The sequence below is a fragment of the Pseudopodoces humilis genome, chromosome 11 (assembly GCF_049639895.1).
Source record: "Pseudopodoces humilis isolate 2021_Gansu_Grassland_sample_001 chromosome 11, ASM4963989v1, whole genome shotgun sequence".
Lineage (NCBI taxonomy): Eukaryota > Metazoa > Chordata > Aves > Passeriformes > Paridae > Pseudopodoces > Pseudopodoces humilis.
The window spans coordinates 20,109,022-20,128,197 of NC_142210.1; the positions used below are offsets into that span (position 1 = coordinate 20,109,022).

Below are 19,176 nucleotides of genomic sequence, written 5' to 3' on the forward strand. Positions count from 1 at the left end.
TTCTTCTGTAGAGGCAAAACCTTGGTGGTACAAACATAATATTTCCTCTTTGTGCTTGAACATGGCAAAAATGGATCAGGTTCTAGCAAAGTTGATGGCTCCTAATAACAGCTGCTTGCCTCCACCTCACAAGAGGAGCTGCTCTATGATAGCCTGGAACTGGATCTGGTTGCAAGACAACATTGTCTGCAAGAAAAGGGCTTTTTTCAATGTTTGTAAGATGATCCAGACTTTTCTCTAACGCTCAGCTGCATCTTCAATACTCTATAACCAAGCAATGATATTTTTTGTTCAGATTTTGCATGTCTCAAAAAAAAAAATAAAGTTTTCTCTTAAAACTGAGAATTTATTCTTTGTAATATTTTTTTCAATATTATCAGTTCCACTACACCTAGTGAATACACTCCTGTTTGTAAATTTGTTTGTACACAGCACTTTCAAAAGAAACCTATCAAGAAGAACATCTGCTGCCATGACTGAATTTGAACCAGAGATCAAAACACTACTTATGAAATATTTATAAAAAGGAACCAGCCAACAACTATATAGAACTTTCAAAGGATAAAAAAGCAACATTATGCGCTCATGAGGGGGAAAGGAAAAGAAATGTGTGCATTGTTTAAGAATGGAACCTTAAATTTGAAATTGTGATCACTACTTCTACAGCATTTACCTAGAAAAACTGCGAAGATGAAACTCAGGTACTACTGTAGATGTTGAATTTTTTGGTTGCTGGAAAATGCAGGTAATATCTTGTATTCATCAATAACATTTTTAAAGCACATCTTCAGCTGGAGGGAACCCACATTAGAAAAACTCTGTGCTAGCAAGGCAGCTGTCAAGTGATTTCTTTGTTATCAGAAGGAAAATAAATGAAATAGTGAGTACATTTCCATTTTAAGTTAACTTTAACAGTAATTCAAGAATCTAATGGTAATCAAAATCCAAACAATGTGCACCCAAACAACAGGAGGAACTCAACCATGAAAGGGGCTTTTAGCTTTGAACACAAAGGATGTGAGAGCCCATGAAGTATCAAAAGTGAAAATTTTAAGTAATAGAATCATGGAATAGTTTGGGCTGGAATGAACCTTAAATATCATTCTGTTCCACCCCTTGCCATGGGCAGGGACACCTTCCACTTTCCCAGGCTGCTCCCAGCCCCATCCAGCCTGGCCTTGGACACTCCCAGGGATGGGGCAGCCACAGCTCCTCTGGGCATCCTGTGCCAGGGCCTCTCCACCCTCACAGGGGAGAATATTTTTTCTGATATCTGATATAAAGCTACTCTCAGTTTGAAGCCATTCCCCTTCGTTCTGTCATTTCAGGCCCTTGTAAAAAGTCCCTCTTCATTTCTGTAGCTCCTTCAGGTGCTGGGAGGCCACAATTAGGTCACTCAGAAGGTTTCTGAAGGTTGAACAAGCCCAGTTCTCTCAGTCTTTCCCCACAGGAGAGGTAAATGATCAGAAGAAAATGGTGGAGAGAAAGTTAATATTCCTTTTAATGTGAACATTTCCCTTTCACTCCACCATAATTTAGCCATCCTTGTTAAGAACTATATAATGGCAAAAGGAAAATATTTAGAGAACATTTTTCAAGAGGCACGTTATAATGAAGTGAGTAATTATAACATCCCCAGGGTGCTCAGGAGTGTGTTTTACAGGGTCATTAATATGGTTCATGGGAAGCTGAAAGCACATGGCCTTTGGCCCCACAGCACACAGGGGGCCCAGTGAAGGACACCCCACCGTGTCACTGCTTTAGTAAAATGTCTTTAGTGGAGACACAGCATTTACCTGGAGCTGGAAGGAAAATTTCAGTCAGAGAAGCAAATCAATTAATGTGCAATAAACTACACCAACAAGTAGAGATGGGAGCAAACATTTTGGGAAGAAATTAATTTCCCAGTGTGTTTCCTGTTGGAATCAGTGAGATGACACAAATAAGTGCTTACCAAACTCATGGGATGTTGGAACCTAAGTAAGCAAAACAGCTTAGGGATATGTTTGCCTAAAATTTTTGAAATTATTTGGGGCTATGTGCTGCCCTGCCTCCTTTCCTTTAATACTTTGCGTTTCTGTACTGAACAATTCATTCTTCAAGAGTAAAATAAATAGTAAAGAAATTTGTCAGCATACCTATGGCAATTTAAGAACCCTCAACCAAAATCCTGGTGGAAAGCCTTGAGAAAATGAACAAATTCTAATGAGTAAGGGAGATTTCATAAAAAAAAACATCCAGGAGCTGACAAAAAAATAAAACAAAAATTATTTTTAAAACCAGTAGAACTCTTGAATGAGTAGTGAGTCTCCCATACAAAGACTTAACTCCTTTCATTCTATTTCATTAGGATCTTGAAAAAATGGTGAAAAATTACTGCAGAACAATGAAAAATGCCAGTAAGATTTATTTTTCAAGCAATAAACCTCCTGAAATATGGAGGATATATTTCAAATTCTTAATTAAAGTGTATAAGTGATCTTTCTTTTCTCAAAAATATTTTTAGTTTGCAACATATACAACACAAAATATATTCAAAATACTTTACAAATGCATTAGTATCTTGTATTTATATTTGCTGGAAGGCAATTTTCATACTTTGCTTAACAAGGGATATTAACCAATATACAGCATTTCCTCTGGCCTTTCAGAGACCTTCACGTAGCAGTTTTTCATGTAATAATGTATTCAAATGCAGTTTTTGCCAAAATAATATTTATTTGCCAGTACTTCTGGGGATAGAAGAAATCAGTGTATCAATCAATGTAGTCTTCTATATATTCTCCATTAGAAGGTAATGCAAATTGCAACATTTTTACTGTAGTATTTTCTAGGTTGGCTGAGGCCAACATGGATCACACATTAAATAGAAGAAAAAATTTAGGACCCTCTCTTGCCAGTACTGCTGCCAAGAGAGTTTTGTACCTCTAGATCTATTGTTCACATTACTCTTTTCAACCATTAAAAAGTGCTGCTACAGCCTTAAAATACAGATCTTGTTCAACTGACTCAAAAATATCATGAGGTACTACATCAAGGAAGTATCACAATAATATTTGAGCTAGTGCCCATATATGTAAACTAATTTGCACACGAAAAAACCCATAAAATGATAAATTTTATGCAATTGAAATGTGTGAAAAATGAGAGCAATATTTGCAATGGAAATCCCAGTCAAGTTATCTATTTCTTCCAAAGCCCCACAGTATACAGAAGTGCTTAATTTCAGCTTCAGAAAACTATTTTAATATATGTAATTAAATGCTGTCAACTGGGAATTTAGAAATATTCTGTCTACTTGTTCTGCTACTTCAATCATAAATGTTGGAAGAATTTTCATTCACCTTTTTTTCTGGGTGTGAATTACAGCTGCATAAAGCTCAGGAGCACAGAGTTCCTGATAAAAATTACAAATAACATCATGTAGGATAATAGGGTCAAAGATTTCAACTTTTTTTTTTTCTCTAAGGCAGTAAGGTATTTATAACTTGTCTTCAGTGAGCACTTTTTCCTTCCTATTTTACAAATATTATCATGCTGAAGTTTATTCTGCTCTCAAAGATAAATCTTTTATTTAGAAAAACTGGGATACTTTTATTATATGATTAAATATTGATGAAGGAAATTTATCTTACCAAAAAGTAATTTTTCTTGACAGAAATGACACAAACTGCTCTTATGCTTAAATGAATAGTTTTAAAGTTTGCTATTCGTTATTTTCCTGTTTACCAAAAAAGAAGTCTAGTGAAAAACATCAGAATAAACATGTTATTTAAAATGTACCTGTACCAAGATAGAAACCTATTCAATGGTAAATAAAATTATGCTTCTGTACCCTAAAAAATATTGAATCTGGTGCGTGTCTGCATCTATCCAAGCAGGTGGATAATGTCAATTGGCTGTGCTAGAAAAAGCACAAATAGAAAAGGAATGGTTCATTTTAAGAGTGCACTATTTATTCAGGGTTCCCATTTCACAAATATCTTGCCTACTGTGCTTTGCAGTTGACCCTTTAAAGATCTGTAGTCAATAACCCTTTGTTTATCTCACATCCATTTTGTCATTTTGGTGGTACAGATCAAGTGTGAAAATCTTCCTCTGCTCCACTGCATGCCCCACCTCCCTCTGGCTGGCACTAACTCACAAAAAAAGCCCTACTAAAATATCATTAATTACAGCAGGTCTGAGATTTGAATGCTAATTCTATTAATGGGCCTATGAAATTAGGACACTGCAAATCTAGATGAGTGCTTGGGCCTCCTGCAAACTGGGCTGCCCTGAGGTTACCTGCTATATTAAATAAGAATTGTCTAATACATTTTTAGAATTCCAAGGATGTGTAAATCAGCCCTTGTGAAGTACAGCACCAGGGGGAATAGATAACTGCAGTACTCTCTCTATCTTAACTCCTTCTATTTATCTAGCATCAAATTCATTTGGAGGGCTTCATACCAAGACTCTGTGATGCCCCAGGCAAAGGTGGGATCAGATCAGGCCATCTGGACACCTTCTTTACTGTATAATCCTAAAATATTAAAATTTCATTTATACCCAAAGGAAAACTGTTATGAAGCTGCCAGGGGTCCCTAAAAGCATTTATAGATTAACATTCCGTGCATGTTCCTCCACTTCAGAAAACTTGAATGATTTTTGACTGCACATTTTGATGTGTTTTGCTATTAATTTTCCATCTTTACTTTCAATGTAATGTAGTTTTAATTAGGCAATAATATATAATCTTCTGCTCATCTATCACTTTTACTCAAACATCTTAGGAAATGGATAATAGAAAAAAGGTTCATCAGAGCCCCTTTAGAGGTGCAGCAAAGCTGGAATAAAATGCCATCTCCTGACAGTACCTTTAAGGTTTCATAAAAAGATAATGGATGTGCTTGTCACCAAAGCTAATGATCAAACATTTTCCCACTTTTACTGGATATTAAATTGTGAACTATAAAAGAAAACCCCACAATCTAAGCAATGTAGGAAAAAGAGTCTTTGTACATTTTTGATCTCCTTTGATAGCTAACTAACATAAACCTTCTTATTGCACTGTTACTTTCACTGAATAGCCACTATGTCATGAGATGCTTACTTTTACTGAAGTGAAAAGGCTTCTTTTCAGGAGAGACAACTCTCCAGGCTGCAGAATAAGAACATAATAGGCTATGTTTGCAAAAATACTTAAGTGAAACAAAACACTAGTTCATCAAAATATCTTTATAAAGTGGACCAAAGCTTTTTAATCTCCTATGAAGCAATTTTTGGAAGTGTTATATCTACATTTTATACATTATTTTGAATCATATTCTTACTCCTCTATTTAATATTTTCAGTAGTGTTGCCATGCTGTCAAAATAAAGGCAATAACAAGGCAGTGAAAAAAGCAGATCTAGTTTGAAAGCAATGGGAAAAAAAATTACGGTATATTATTATATTTAAAAAAAGTATTAAAACAAAACAAGACAGTACCTTCTAGTCAATCCCAAAGGAATTAGACTCCTGAAAGAGGCAGGTACTTCCAAGCTGCTCTGAAGTAGCTTTCATTATAATATATTCTCATCTCTGTGACCTGCAAATGGTCAGCTGATAATTCTTCATCCCATGGAGGGACTCACCAGGCTGCATTCTGGAATTGTCACAGCACTGATGCACATAAACTTGCTCCTAAAAGAAAGGTTGTGCCTTATTATGTTTTTTGGCCTGTTGGGAATGTGCAGCTCCTTGCTGAGAGCAGGATGGATGAGGGCAGGAATTTTGGGCTTGGCAGAGGTTGCCCAGCACTTACTGCAGGGCTGTGTCCTTGTATTTCATGTACCTCTCTGGCCATTCAGAGGTTGCAGGTTGGCATCATTCTGCACAGCAGCAAATGTGTTCAAACCTGAGATATTTTCCTAATGTATCCAGACACACAGCAACAAAACATTTTATGGCATAATAAGACTCATCCTCTGTCCCTAAATTATCCATAAAGCTCCAGCAGTAACTAAAAAAGTTAAGGGCTTTTGTGACAGTATTTTTTGCTTTGTTCTGTTTTCTGTCACTAATGTGTTTTATTTGGCATGAATGCTGCAGCCCAGCAGAGCTGGCTCACACAACACACTACTGAAAAATGGAGTTTTGTGCTGGAAAACACAACAGATTTCTAAGAACTGCTCTTCTCAGAAGCAGTTCTGTGCAAGAGGAACAGACACCTTTCCAGTACCCTCACTCTTCATCACATCACTTCAAATTATGGGCAGCCAGGCTCTGTCACAAGGGGATGCCCTGCACTGAAGAGCCCCATTGATTTCAGTGCAGTTATTTAGGAAATAATGTACTGAGTAATGTTATCAGAGCTTTCAGTCTGCTGCAGTGACTTCATTTGCAGGATTAAAAGAACCAACAGGGAAAAAATGAAATTTGAAGTGGTGGAACACCTGGATAAGTGTTTTCAGTAATCCCAGACAATATTCTCAAACTAGGGGGTGACAGTATAAATGCAAGATTAAATGACAGTAATGGTTCCTATACCCTCCTCAAAAGGGAAGATTTCATATAATTAAAGAAGGCATAAGGAAGGAATCAATCTCACTCATGGATGTGCTTCCATTTTGACCTGAATTTTGGTCTAAAAGTTTAGGATGTTTGCCTTCCCAAGGCAGACATTATCAGAATGCCTAACTGAAAACACAAAATACAGACCATTTTTCCTTTTTACTTATTGCCACCTTTGACCCAGGCCCTTGGAATGACAATTTACTGTTTCTGTAGGGACAACCACTGTCTCTTAAAGAGGTAAAAATGGGAAATTTAAAGAGGTGCTCAAACTAGGATTTCTCTAAGTCATTATTCCTTCCCCCTGTTCAGTTGGTGAGCTTCAATACAAATGCTTTTTTTTCTGTGAAAGTTCTATTAAAGTTCTGTGGCTTAAAGGTAACCAAGAGCAAAGAGTATAAATTAATAAAATGGAGAAACAAATTCCCAGTTAGCATAAACCAGCTCTGTCCTTTCTCTCCACTATTGAAATTGAAAGCAGTAGTAGCCAATGGTGACCCAAAACATTCTCCCTCTCTAAATAAACCTTTCATAAGAAAGAACACAGCAAACAGCACTGGCAGTATTAAATCTGTCCATCATGATCTTTTCTGGATGTTGAATAGACTCCTTTTATAATTCCTTTCCATTTTCTTAATGAAAATTAAATAAAATGCTCCTGCTTTTTACCAGGTGAATATATATTGAATAAACATTTGACATCTCCTATCAGCTGAATTTAAAATCCAAACCTGTCTTCATATCTGTCCTTTCGCAAAAAGAAGCCATAAAAATATATCTGCACTGTCCTTCAAGGCTGTTAGACTGCTTCTGCAGTATTCCTTCTTGGTGAAATTGCTTGCACAAGACTTGCATTCAGAAAGAATCTAAAGAAGACATAGTGTGTTTCCAATGGCTTCCTATTCAGCAGCCCCTAACTTCCCAGGGCAAACAGCTCTCTTTTCCATCATCTTTATCTAAGGACAGTTTCTAACAGACTTTCATTCTCAGACTTGTCTCAAAGGCAAAATTGGGCCAGGGAACTCACCAGGGCTTTGAGTTTTTGTTGGATTGTTTGGTTAGTATATTTTATTATTTTTTGGTTTTGTTTTGGATTTTTCTGTTTTTATTTTCATTTTAGATGCATTTGCTCCATCATTCTTTTATTTTCATTATTGTTTTCTCTTTACCAAATGGATTTCACTTTTAAGCATTATCTAACATTTTATTTAGAAGTAAATCCTGCATCTCCGAAAAATGCAGCTCCTCTAGGAGATGAGTTCATAAAACAAAGGATCTTTCAACTCAGAATAAACAGGAAAATAATCTGAACTGCATCAAAAGCTGTCTACAGTGGACTTAATAGGAGTACTGTGAGGAACCTAATATCAAAACACATTCCCAGTCCCATCACAATTGGTCTGGAAGAAAATGTTACTATTTCATCTCTAAACATGTATTGAATAATAATGATTTATCAGTTTATTTGTTTAAGAGAAGTCAATATCTTGGTGAAACGATGGCAGACAACTCACAGAGATCACCTATACAAAACCAAATATCCACAGAAGTCTGATACAAGAAACCAGACCAGTAAAGGCCACATAAAATGGAGAAGACAGACCTTATTTCATCCCTACATCTTCTCATGTGATTAATAATTCCTTACATTTTCCTTCTGCCTGTGGTGAGGTGATACCCAGGTATCCACAGGCACCAGGCAGTGGAGCTGCACCTCTTGCCTTGTGGGATAGGATCAGGTAAGGGAAACTGAGAATTTGTTCCCTGTGCTTTTGTAAATCCATATCTTAATGTGACTGCAAAAGGTGGCATTCTGCTGGAACAAGGAGGAGCAAGAGTTTCAAAACATCAAAGTTAAAAGCTGATGATTATGCACAGTCCTACTCTGATGGTATTTGTAGATTAGAAAATGAGGAAAAGCAGGAAAAATTTAAACTGTTCAAACTTCCTTTTCTCATTGTTGCTCTGTTTCTCCACTACCTATTTCATCATACATCAGCATTATTTATTTAATATATGACAGATAGGCTTTGCAACAAATACAATAGATGTGTAAACAGCATTGTTTTTACCAAGAAAACCCTGCAAACCTTTCACTGGGTTTGCAGAAAGTAGCATCAAGTATTCATACCAATCACTGGATTCTGCTGTGAATTTTAGAGCTTTTACTGTAATAGTTCCCACTTCAAATAAAATCAGCTCTTTGACCCTTGAGGCTCAGGAAAGACCATGAAACCCAAAGAATCACAAAGACATGAACAAAAATGAAATCCTCCTAAGCTCAGTGAGGTGTTAGCTGTGGGTTACCTCAGGGATCAGTGTTAATTTACAGGTGGAAAAACCATTATCATCAACAAAGGTGTATTAATTTCCATCTTTCAAGCAACTAGTCCTTTTAAACACTGCAATTACTAATGACTTAGGAATCAGACTAAATAGTATACAAGAATAAACAGCCCTTTCAGATAATAGATACTTTCTTTAATACTAGCATATAATACAGAGAAATGTTTGAGACATCAAAGATAGGCACTGGTGTCAAACTGAAATGTTGAATAGAGGCACAGGTAACAGATTATTAACTGCTAATATGTGTCCAGGACTTGAAGTCATCACATAATTTGAAAACAGGAGGAGGAAACCCATACAAAAAACAGAACTTCCTTATTTAAAGTGTTACATCACAAATGAAACCTCCAGTAGCAAGGAAATAAATCCAGACAATAGTAGTTATGATGTCTCTGGAAATTATTTGGTCTCTTGTAAAACACAATTGCAGTACACTAAATTTCAAAATCTAAAGCCAAAATCCATTCCCTCCCCCTGAAATTAGGGTGTCAAATTTTTAACAAAAATGAAACTGTTGGAAGACAATTACCCAGGTGAGCAAAGCAAAACCGATGCACTTTGGGACTGGGCTAAGAAAATTCACAACACCAAGAACAGAGCAATGATGAATAAAAACCAACTACCCAAAAGTAAAGCAGAGTTGCAGACATTTGAAAATAAAGGTGACAGGTCTCCAGAATAAATTCTCTGCTGTGAATGACACTTGGTCTGTCACAGCCTTTCAGATGTCACAGGGAATACCCTCACACCTATATAAGTGTTCTGAAGTTACTGTTGTATTCTCTATTACATCCCAGCACCCAACTCCTGCTTTCAGGATTCTTAGCATGCAATATTTCAGTAGAGTATGCAGGAAAACCCCCTAAGAGCCATACTGTCTCAAGAGCTGGTGGATGTTATCATGCATGTGACTACTCTAAGAAAATAGCAGAGTAATTATTTTCCATAAATCCAAGGTACCAGAGGGAGACCACACACCTCTACCAACAGCACAAGCACATTCTATTGAATGTATTTGAAACAATCAAAGGTAACTCCTTCATTCTCTAATTAATTAGCTGGAAAAGAAACACTGGGGGTACTTGAATGACACCCATACCACTTTTAAAACCACAATGAAGTTCAAAGCAAAAAGGCAAAAAAAATGTTTTCATAACATTCTTCACTTTTTCAAAGCATGAAAAAATCACAGTATTTAAAAGTTAGTCTCTTTCCTTCCAATAGAAAACCCTGCCCACTATGGCTTAAAAGTTATTTTTAAAAATTAATTTACCTGTCTATGAACTAGAGCATCAGTATTATTCATAGAAACAAAAGAAAAGAGGGGGGGGAGGGAAGGAAAAATAAAGAGAAGCTCTTGTCCCTGGACAGCTCAGCAATACCTGTTTCATGCAGCATGACAGCAGGCTCTTCCAGAAAACACCTGCAATATCTTTATATCTCATCCCCAGAATACAAACCTTCTATTTGACAATGAAAATTTAAAAGCACTTGTTGTCTCTCTTCTGCCTGTTTTTTTTTTTTAAAGTACATTCTCACATATAATATGAATTGCATTGCAGATATCAGGGATTAGTGGAAAGCTGAAAGCTTCTTACCAAGTACCCCAAGGCGATAGTTGACTGTGATGACTATCACATTCCCATAACTTGCTAGAACACTGCCATCATATAAATTTCCAGTGCCTTCCATGTAGGACCCTCCGTGAATATACACCATCACAGGCTTAGGTCCCCCACTGTCCCGAATGTCTGGAAAAAATATTAAGACACATTTTATCTCAAGAAAGCACCAAAGAAGATACATGCAATTTTTAAATTGATTTATTTTTTTTTAAGTGAGTTATTTTTTCTGGAAGTGTTTCTCAAGCAACATCTTTCACATAAGGAAATGGGCAGGTGGGCACAAGTGTTTCTTTGTGGCTTGCTCGTAACTAAAACTCCTGTTTTCGAAACACTCTGAAAAGGAAGTGAAAATGGTAACACATTTGCTCAGGTGCAGTGAGGCATTGCTCTGATTCTGACCCTGCTGAATTGAGTGTCTTCTGCATGGTGCCTACTAACATGAGAGTGAGCTCATTTCAGACGAACACTTGCAAAAACTCAGTGCAACTTTCTGTTCACTTAGCTGAGGGAAATCCTACATATTAAGATAAACTGCTCCAACAAATTAAGATAAAGATTTCTGCTCATACATAAAAGTGTTGATTACTTCCAGTCCACTAATTTGTACAAACAGCTGACTTAGGATGGGTCTGAAGTTTGAGTTCAAAAAGTACTTGAAAAAAGAAAGTACTTGTTTAGCACTTAGACCTTGCATAAAGATTATTGATAACTTGGGTAGCCTGAAGGTTAAGGTGCATGGGCACTTGATGATTTCCTAAATCATGAAAAAGACTGAATATTTGAATGAATAACTGCCTGGAACAATATTGAAAAATCCCCACCCTGTATTCAAAAAAAACTGTGAGATTCTCAAAAGTGACATCAAAGGTAGGGAACAGTTTTAAAATGTTAGAAGCTCTGCCATTCTCTCTGACAACAAAATTAGATATTGTCACACTGTTTTGAGTTTTGATTTAGGTATCCCTCCACCCCAAAACAGTCCTATTTGCAAACGGATGCATCTACTCAGGAAAAAATTTTGACTATATGAACAGTGCTACTCCTCTTGAGGAGAATTGTTCCTGAGTACCAATTCAAAGCAGTTAGTATGGGCTGGTATGTTTTTAAAAGTTGGGGGGTTTCTGTTGGACAGGAAATAAATCAGCTTAGGTGTAAATTTAAACTCTTACATCTGATTAAATTGCATTTTGTTCTGATTTACTGGGTGCCTGAGTCTCTTTCACCACACAAATCATAATATGCCATAATAGTCCCTCAAAATCAAGAAAGACAATAGCAAGGGAGCCCAGGAAAATTTCCCAGTGATGAACTGTTCTGAATATTCTGATTCAAAACCACTTTTTTTTTGCCATTATGACAACATTCAAGTGACTTCTCTGGTTGCTTCCTTCAGTGCTTGAAGAAACCTCAGATGTATTGTTTATTCCTTTGATTGGGAAGGATCTTAGTTAAGAAGCTTTCAAGGGAGCTCTCTGCAGAACTGTTGGAATTGTTTCTGAAGCACTGTAAGGAGCAGGAGGGGGAAGCTACACTAAAATCCCTGCTTTTGGAATTTGCTGGAAAACATCAGCACAGAGGTTTCTGTTTATAAAAAGCCAACTGCTACGATTATTTTGATATTGATTCTAATTTGAAGAAAATGCCAGGACAGTCAAGATCAGAAATTGGATCTTCAATACTGGAAGTGCTAGAACAATCACTTATTCAACACCAAAAAGATGATGAAAGGTTGTGAATGAAATTGCTTGTATTGCTTTTCTTGATTGAGCCTTTAGTGAGGGCTTTCCAACATGCAGCTTGGAGTGTAAAGCTACAGATTATTTATCTTCACTGTCCATAGGATGGAGTTATGAGCTCCTCAGGTTTAAAATCTACACTGTGGAAAAAATCTTTCCAAATTCATATGCAGTTTCAGTAGATGTTTTGTTAGTCTGTGCTGCCTTTTCTATTTTTTTATATAAATATGGAAGCAATAATAAATTATTAATCTGAAATCACTGTGTGACTGTTCCCAGCAGAAATTGTACACAGTTAATTGTATGCTTGATGGTAACACAGGGGGAGACTGTCTCAGAATTCTTCTTTAATTAAAATTACATAGAATTAGAGAGCACCAACAGTGAACAGCAATGAAATGTTGGTAGAACTGGCCTGTATATCTGAAAAATAATGGAATATTTAGAAAAGAATGGGTGTCGTTTATCTGAGAAAGGAAGCACATATTCATGAATAAAATCTCATATATAAGGAAGTTATTATTTGAGTAATTTCTGTCTCTACAATACTGTTATTTTCTACTACTAATATCCTTGTAGAGATTACAGATCAGATGGATAAGGAAGGCCAGTTTCCAGCTCTGCCTCTGTGCCATGTCAGGCCAAATGACATGCAGAACGAATTTTCCTCATGCTGCTTTACCAAAGTCATCAGTCTTAAGAGGAATCCCTCTTACAAAAGAAAAACTGTGCATCTGAGTGTCTTGGGCAGCGATTTAGTGCTGGAGACATCACTCAGGGTGTGCAGAATTCAGCTGAGGCTGGTGGGGCTCTGGGCTATGGATTATACAAAGCTGTGGAGCTCTTCATGGGAAAAAAGATCACTGCACTTTGGTCAGAGATTTCATATCAATTGCAGTCTATAGCCAGGAATATTTGAAAGGTGCAAATATTCAGCTGGGAGAGTGTTGTTTAAATACATATGTTATTAACCACTGAGATTATTAACTGATACAACTGAAGCAAGAGAGAAAAAAATCAGATTATAATCAAGAATTGATTCCTACCTTAAAATGTTCCTCCATGAAAACTCTCATCCTTTAAAACTAAACTGGAAGGAGAATTAAAAGAATACTCTGTGAGGAGAACACTTTTGTGTATTGGTACAAAAGTGGCAGAAAGATGTACTTTAAAAAGGTGATTATTGAAGTTAAGTGTCAATGAAGTAAGTAATTTATGTTTTTGGTACTCAGGTACTTTTCAAAACCTGACCATAAATGATACATCTTTCATTTTTTCCTACAGGCTGGTGTCAGTCCTTTCTGTGCATGTGCTGGAGTGATCTCAGGACACTGTAATTACACTTTCATATGCAGATTAATAGTTATTCATGGATGCAGATTAATTGTTTGTGTTTGTAGCTCATTCTGAACCTGAAGACTTTAGGTGTAAATGTGGCATTTCTGCCAAGAGTAGATTTATAGACTGATTTAATTTAGTTGTGTTCTGCACTTTTGTTGCTTTTTATTAAGTGTTGCTTTAATTAAAAATGGACACATTCATCTTTTCAAAGACGTATGCAAGGATAGCACTGTTAAAAATCCTTCTCAAATTCAAGTCAGTTCTGGTTTCAGTCACACAGAAGATCATTTTTGGGTGCTGTGATTTGTTTAGCTTTAAATTGCTAGTTCATTAAACCTCTAAGTAGATCTTACTGTATAGCAGAGGATTAACCTCATTTATATTACATATACATTAACTTTCTTGTAATTATTTCTATTATCACTTCTATTCTGTACCTTTCTAATGTTTGTTGCACCTACTTTCTATGTCTCAATTATGTTACAGACAATTTAGGAATAGGGATAACTTTCATTCTGTGTTTGTTACATTACACAACAGGCAACCAGGTCTGACTGTGAATATCAGTCACAATTATCATATGTAACAAAATATAATTATAGCTTCAATCATTCAAAACTGCTGTGAATTGGGCACGTGACTTAACAAACATAATTTGCAGGGCACAACCAAAATGGGAATGGAAAAAAGCCTGCCTGGAGGCAACTTCACACAAAAAGATAATTAATTTAGCACCCATGTCACAAGCATTGCTTTTCTAGATGGCATAAAAAATTGTGACAGCTTGATGCAGATTGTTAAGTAAATTTTGGGTTTTGAACATGAAACAGGCCCAGAACAGTGGAAAACTTTTAGATTGGTTAGTGAAAAACCTGTGTGTGCCCTCCAAAGAATGTAATGTGGGTATGTGGATATGTGTGTAACTGTTCTATAAGCTTTTGTAGAAAATATTTAAGTAGAGCATGGTACCAATCATTGCTACTCTTAATAATTTTAAAGCCTTTTAACAGCATTTGACCTTTCAGTTCGAATCCATCAGCTGCCTTATAGTTGCACTACCATTTAATAAACTAGTGCACTTAGTCCTAATATGTAAACATCCATTAATGCCACATTTTTAAAATGAGATATAAAACTAGACTATTAAAATCTAGTTCCAAGACTATTAAAGCAACTATTGAGCTTCTGTGAGGCATTTCAGATATGTTTTCTATTTTAAAATACAGCCTGCATCCCTCAGGCTTCAGACAAATAGAATTCTCTCCCTTTGTTTGTTTTCCTATCTGTCAAACCAGGGGATCATTTTGTGCACTCTCAAACCCTTAACTTCCTTTACCTGGAAATTATTTGAGATCCTGATGGAGGACTGTATGAATGTTAACCTAGCATGAAAAAGGCCAAAGCTTTTACAGGTAAACATCTGGAGCAGATTCCCATTAGAGCAGGACCTCAATAGCCAGGTAGGCAGTCATTTTAAATTATTAAAGGGTGATGGTTAGAAATGCAAAAGCTGACAGACTCTTCACTGTACAAGCAATGCTTGGCAGTGCTGAAAGTAAAATGAAGCCCTAAAGAGGTACTTAAATTAAAGGTCTGTCAGAATTTTATCATGCATGTTTTCAAGTATTAATAACATCACCACAAAATTTTGACACAATTTGAACTGTGTGTAAAGGGAAAATAAAATCTGCACAATTTAAAGTGCAAATGGTGTCGGAAGCTGTGCGTCGGAGAGGAAATCACGGAGCTGACATGAATGGGTGACAGGAGGAACAGGAATCATGAATTTGGCTACGTGCATCAGTCAACAAGCTCACCCAAAGTGGTCAGATCTGTGCTACCCCAGCCTGGCTGGCTCTCATTAAGGGCTATAATTAAGGCTGGAGCATGTGGTTGCTTTGCAGGGCAGACGAATGTGTTCTGCTCTTTGCTGATCTCCCAAGTCCAAAAACGTGCAAGCAGTGCCAGACAGGAAGAGTGTTGCTCCCCCTCTTTCTTACCACCACAACTGAAGGCAGAAGAAATGCCAAACTTGGCATCTCAGTGTATTTTAGTACCAATGGAGTGACAGGGGCTTTTGGAGAGCCTCAACTCTGCAATGTGCTCCTTCTCACCAGTGGCACTGCAGTCTGTTAAGCGTAAGAAGGGATTTGCAGATGAATTCTGCATCATTAGCAACTTTGAGTTGGTTTTTGGCATTTTTGATTTAAAACATGCTCTAGACCAAGAACTTCCTTCTGTCAGAGAAGTCCAATAGCCCATACAAGACAGAGCACCAGACTAAATTACCAGAATCATCACAGTTACAGGCTGTGAGCAAACAGCAACATCTGCTCCTAATCTGTCTCCTTTTCCACAGGAGAAATTGGAAGGGAGGAGGGAAGAGCAGAAGCATCTATCAACTACAGTGCAGACCCCACTTCTGAGGCATGTACTCTTAGCAACAGACATGGTGTCTGCATTCCTCAGACTTGGCATCTGTATTCTTCCTTTCTAAAAATGGAATAGCAGCATTCCTCTATTGCAGAGGGATGCTGTGAGCCTGAATACATTAAAAACTGAGATGCTCAAACAGCACTGGGGACTAAATAAGGATTTAAGATTGACAGATTGATGTGCCAGGCAAGGTGTGTATGATAGAGCAGTGGATGAGAATTCATTTGTGAGCAATCCTTCATGGATATTTCGTAGAACACTAACTACTTACAAGTCCAGTTCTGATCCCAGAGTACATTGGCTGGTTAATGATTTGTGTTGCCAAAATTTAGGTCATGCTTAGGATTTTAGTGGATAGGAACTAAGGTTGCCTAAGAGTCACTGATTTTTTGCTATAGCCAAATTAAATTATTACCTGACCAAAATTAAGACTAAGGCAAGACAATAAGATTAAAATATTTTACTTTTTAAAACTAAGCCTTGTTTCCAGACTGGGGAAGGTACATTTCGTGTAACTGCTGAACAATCTGAAGGTAAATTTTTCATCTACACTAGATACTGCATACCTGCAGGTCAGAAAATTGGCAAACCCACCACTGCTATACAGAGGGAAAGCCCCAGTGCTCACTGCTTGCAACTGCTTTTGCCACTCTTGTTTTTGGTGCCTGCTCAAGTCATTCAATATTTACAGAAAACAGGTAAGCACTAGAAGTGTAGGAATGAAAGGGTTAAACAGAAAGAAGAATGAATCCAGACTGGGGGGAAAAAAAGGCATTTATATTATTTCTGACTTTTCACACTCATAGAATTTGAAAACACCTTCAATTTTTAAACAGCAAATAGATCATTAGCTGGTAATGTGCACTACTGCCTTTGGCTCTTTTGAAAACAAAAATGAAAAATGATCTAATTAAGCCTGGTCTAGTGGTTGCAGCACATACCAGAGATCCAAGTTTGATTACTGACTCCAGTGCTTGTGCTGGCAAGGTTTGCACCAATGCTGTGGTAATGGCAGCAGCTGATGGGAGTAGGATTATTGAACGGTGTTTTAAAATGAAATCTTCTAATCAAACTCAGATATTTGAGTGGCACAACACAAAATGTTCTCCAGATGTTTCCTGCAAGAAGCTGCTATGGAAGCTCTTTCTTCAGAAAGATAGAATACAATAAACAGACCTGAGATCTCTGGATTTTTTGATGTAAAGATCATCCTGGGCATTTTAGAAATCACTGGCCATTGTTTATGTAACATGGACTCTATGGATATCGGATAAGTTGTTTTGCACATGTACAGCCCAGTGTCCCTAATGCTCCAATTTCATCATTCATTCACTTCAGCTTTTTTTTTCCCCCACAGCTATTCATTTGAAGGATTTTGCAGTGCCTAAAATCTACTGTCCTACAAAAAGTGAAGGCTTTGAAGGACAGGCTAGCAGAAAACTGGAGAGCTAAGGTGACCTTTTGCTTGGCCTGACTCTTTCCTGCTACTCATACCCAAACTCATACAGCTGAGTTTGTGAACTCTTCAGTTCTGCACGTGCAACAAGTTCTAGAGTTTCAATACAGAGGAGCAGGCTCACAAAAATGCAGGACTTCTGATCCTGCTCCTCCCCTGGGAAATGCAGGGTCTCAGCAGACAGGGCTTCTATCAACCCAGCTGAAAACCCAGCAGTCTAGAGTGTCTAGTGATCATAAAAATTTAAATTTTCCCTGTCTCTCTGTGCCTCTCGGAAGCAGTAAAAGTCTAATCACTGCCTGCACTCTTCTATTGGCATGGAAAGGAGAACAAAACTGTCACTTGTATGCCAGAGAAAATTAATCCCAGTCCTATAAATTACAGAGATTTATTAGTGTTGTAAATGTTCTTCTTCCCCCCTAGTTTGACTGCAGTGTTCTTACAGTCCTTATTCTCTCTCCTGCAATTGTCAGAGAGGGAGACAGGTTTTCCCTGACATGGACACTTGTTCTCAGCAGACTGAGATCCCTCCTCTCCTCTGAGCCTACCTACTGAAGTACTTTCTGACAGCAACCACTCTCTGCTGAATTTCAGTAAACTGAGGAGGCTCTTTGAAGTCTAAGCAGAGAAGGACTCAACAAATCCGATGTCATTAGCATCTGTCTTGGCAATTATACAGGAATTTAGGAGAGCTACTAAGGCCCACTGGGTGAATAGCCCAAATTTCAAGTGGTTTCTTGTTTGTTCAAACAAGACAGAGTAATGGCTAATTCACTATCCCAGATCTTTGAGAATTCATAAGAATATCCCTTGCAATATTCTACCATGGACTCTTGGAAAAATGTCCTGACCTCATAAAACTAGGAGAATCTCAATTGTCATAATTAGCTCTGAATAGTGTGGCCTGATTTCAGCTGGGATAGAGTTAATTTGTGCACTTAGGGTGAGAATAATGTTGATAACACGCTGATTTTGAAGTTGTTGCTGTGCTCACAGCAAGGCAAGGTTAGGAGGGGACAGAGCCAGGACAGCTGAGCCCAACAGGCCAAAGGGATATTCCAGATATTCCATATCCTGTGGCATCATGTTCAGCATGTGACCTGGGGGGAAGCTGGCTGGGGGTCACCACTCAGGAGCTGCTGAGCATCAGCCAGGGGCCATGAGCAATTCCTCTGTGCACCACATGTTTGGCATATCCTCATTTCTTTATCACGATTATTCCTATTATTTCATTTCATTTCCGTCATATTAAACTGTCTTTATATCAATTAATAATTTTACTTCTATATTTCCTTCCCCAGTTCTCTCCCCCAGGAAGGAGTAAGTGACTGGCTCAGTGCTGTCTAGCTGCCTGCTGGCTTAAGCCACCACAGGAGAGCTTTCAAAGGAGATTTTCAATTTATCAAAATCATCAAATCTTACAAATTTTGGCCCAGCTGGTGGGCTTTCATTTGTATGCTTTAACATACAGATCCAGTAAAGGATCATCAATCAATCATAAAATTGTGACAAAATCTGTGTTCAGTTACTGGGTAAGAAGTTAAATGCTCAAATTTTCCTTCCTTTATCTTCTCTAAAAAGACTGTGTGCTCCTGTTTAAGTTAAGTAGTTGATGTTCTGTGTGATGAAAAACTTTTTAATTAAGAGCCTTCCAGCCTACAAGTTTCATTTAGTATCTGGCCAACGTCCCCCTGAC

The 19,176-nt window shown here is 37.4% G+C and overlaps 1 protein-coding gene across 6 annotated transcripts in view; it reads right to left on the bottom strand.

The window, feature by feature from the left end:
* Window positions 1-19,176, bottom strand: part of NLGN1 (neuroligin 1) — a 425,110-nt gene that overhangs the window by 180,292 nt on the left and 225,642 nt on the right. For 5 of the 6 annotated variants that reach the window (XM_088061108.1, XM_088061106.1, XM_088061107.1 and 2 more), the window contains one exon: window positions 10,485-10,637. The exons of the other annotated variant lie outside the window; for it this stretch is intronic. In XM_088061108.1, the coding sequence (XP_087917234.1) occupies window positions 10,485-10,637 (153 nt within the window). The remainder of the gene's footprint in view (window positions 1-10,484; window positions 10,638-19,176) is intronic. 6 annotated transcript variants of the gene reach the window in all.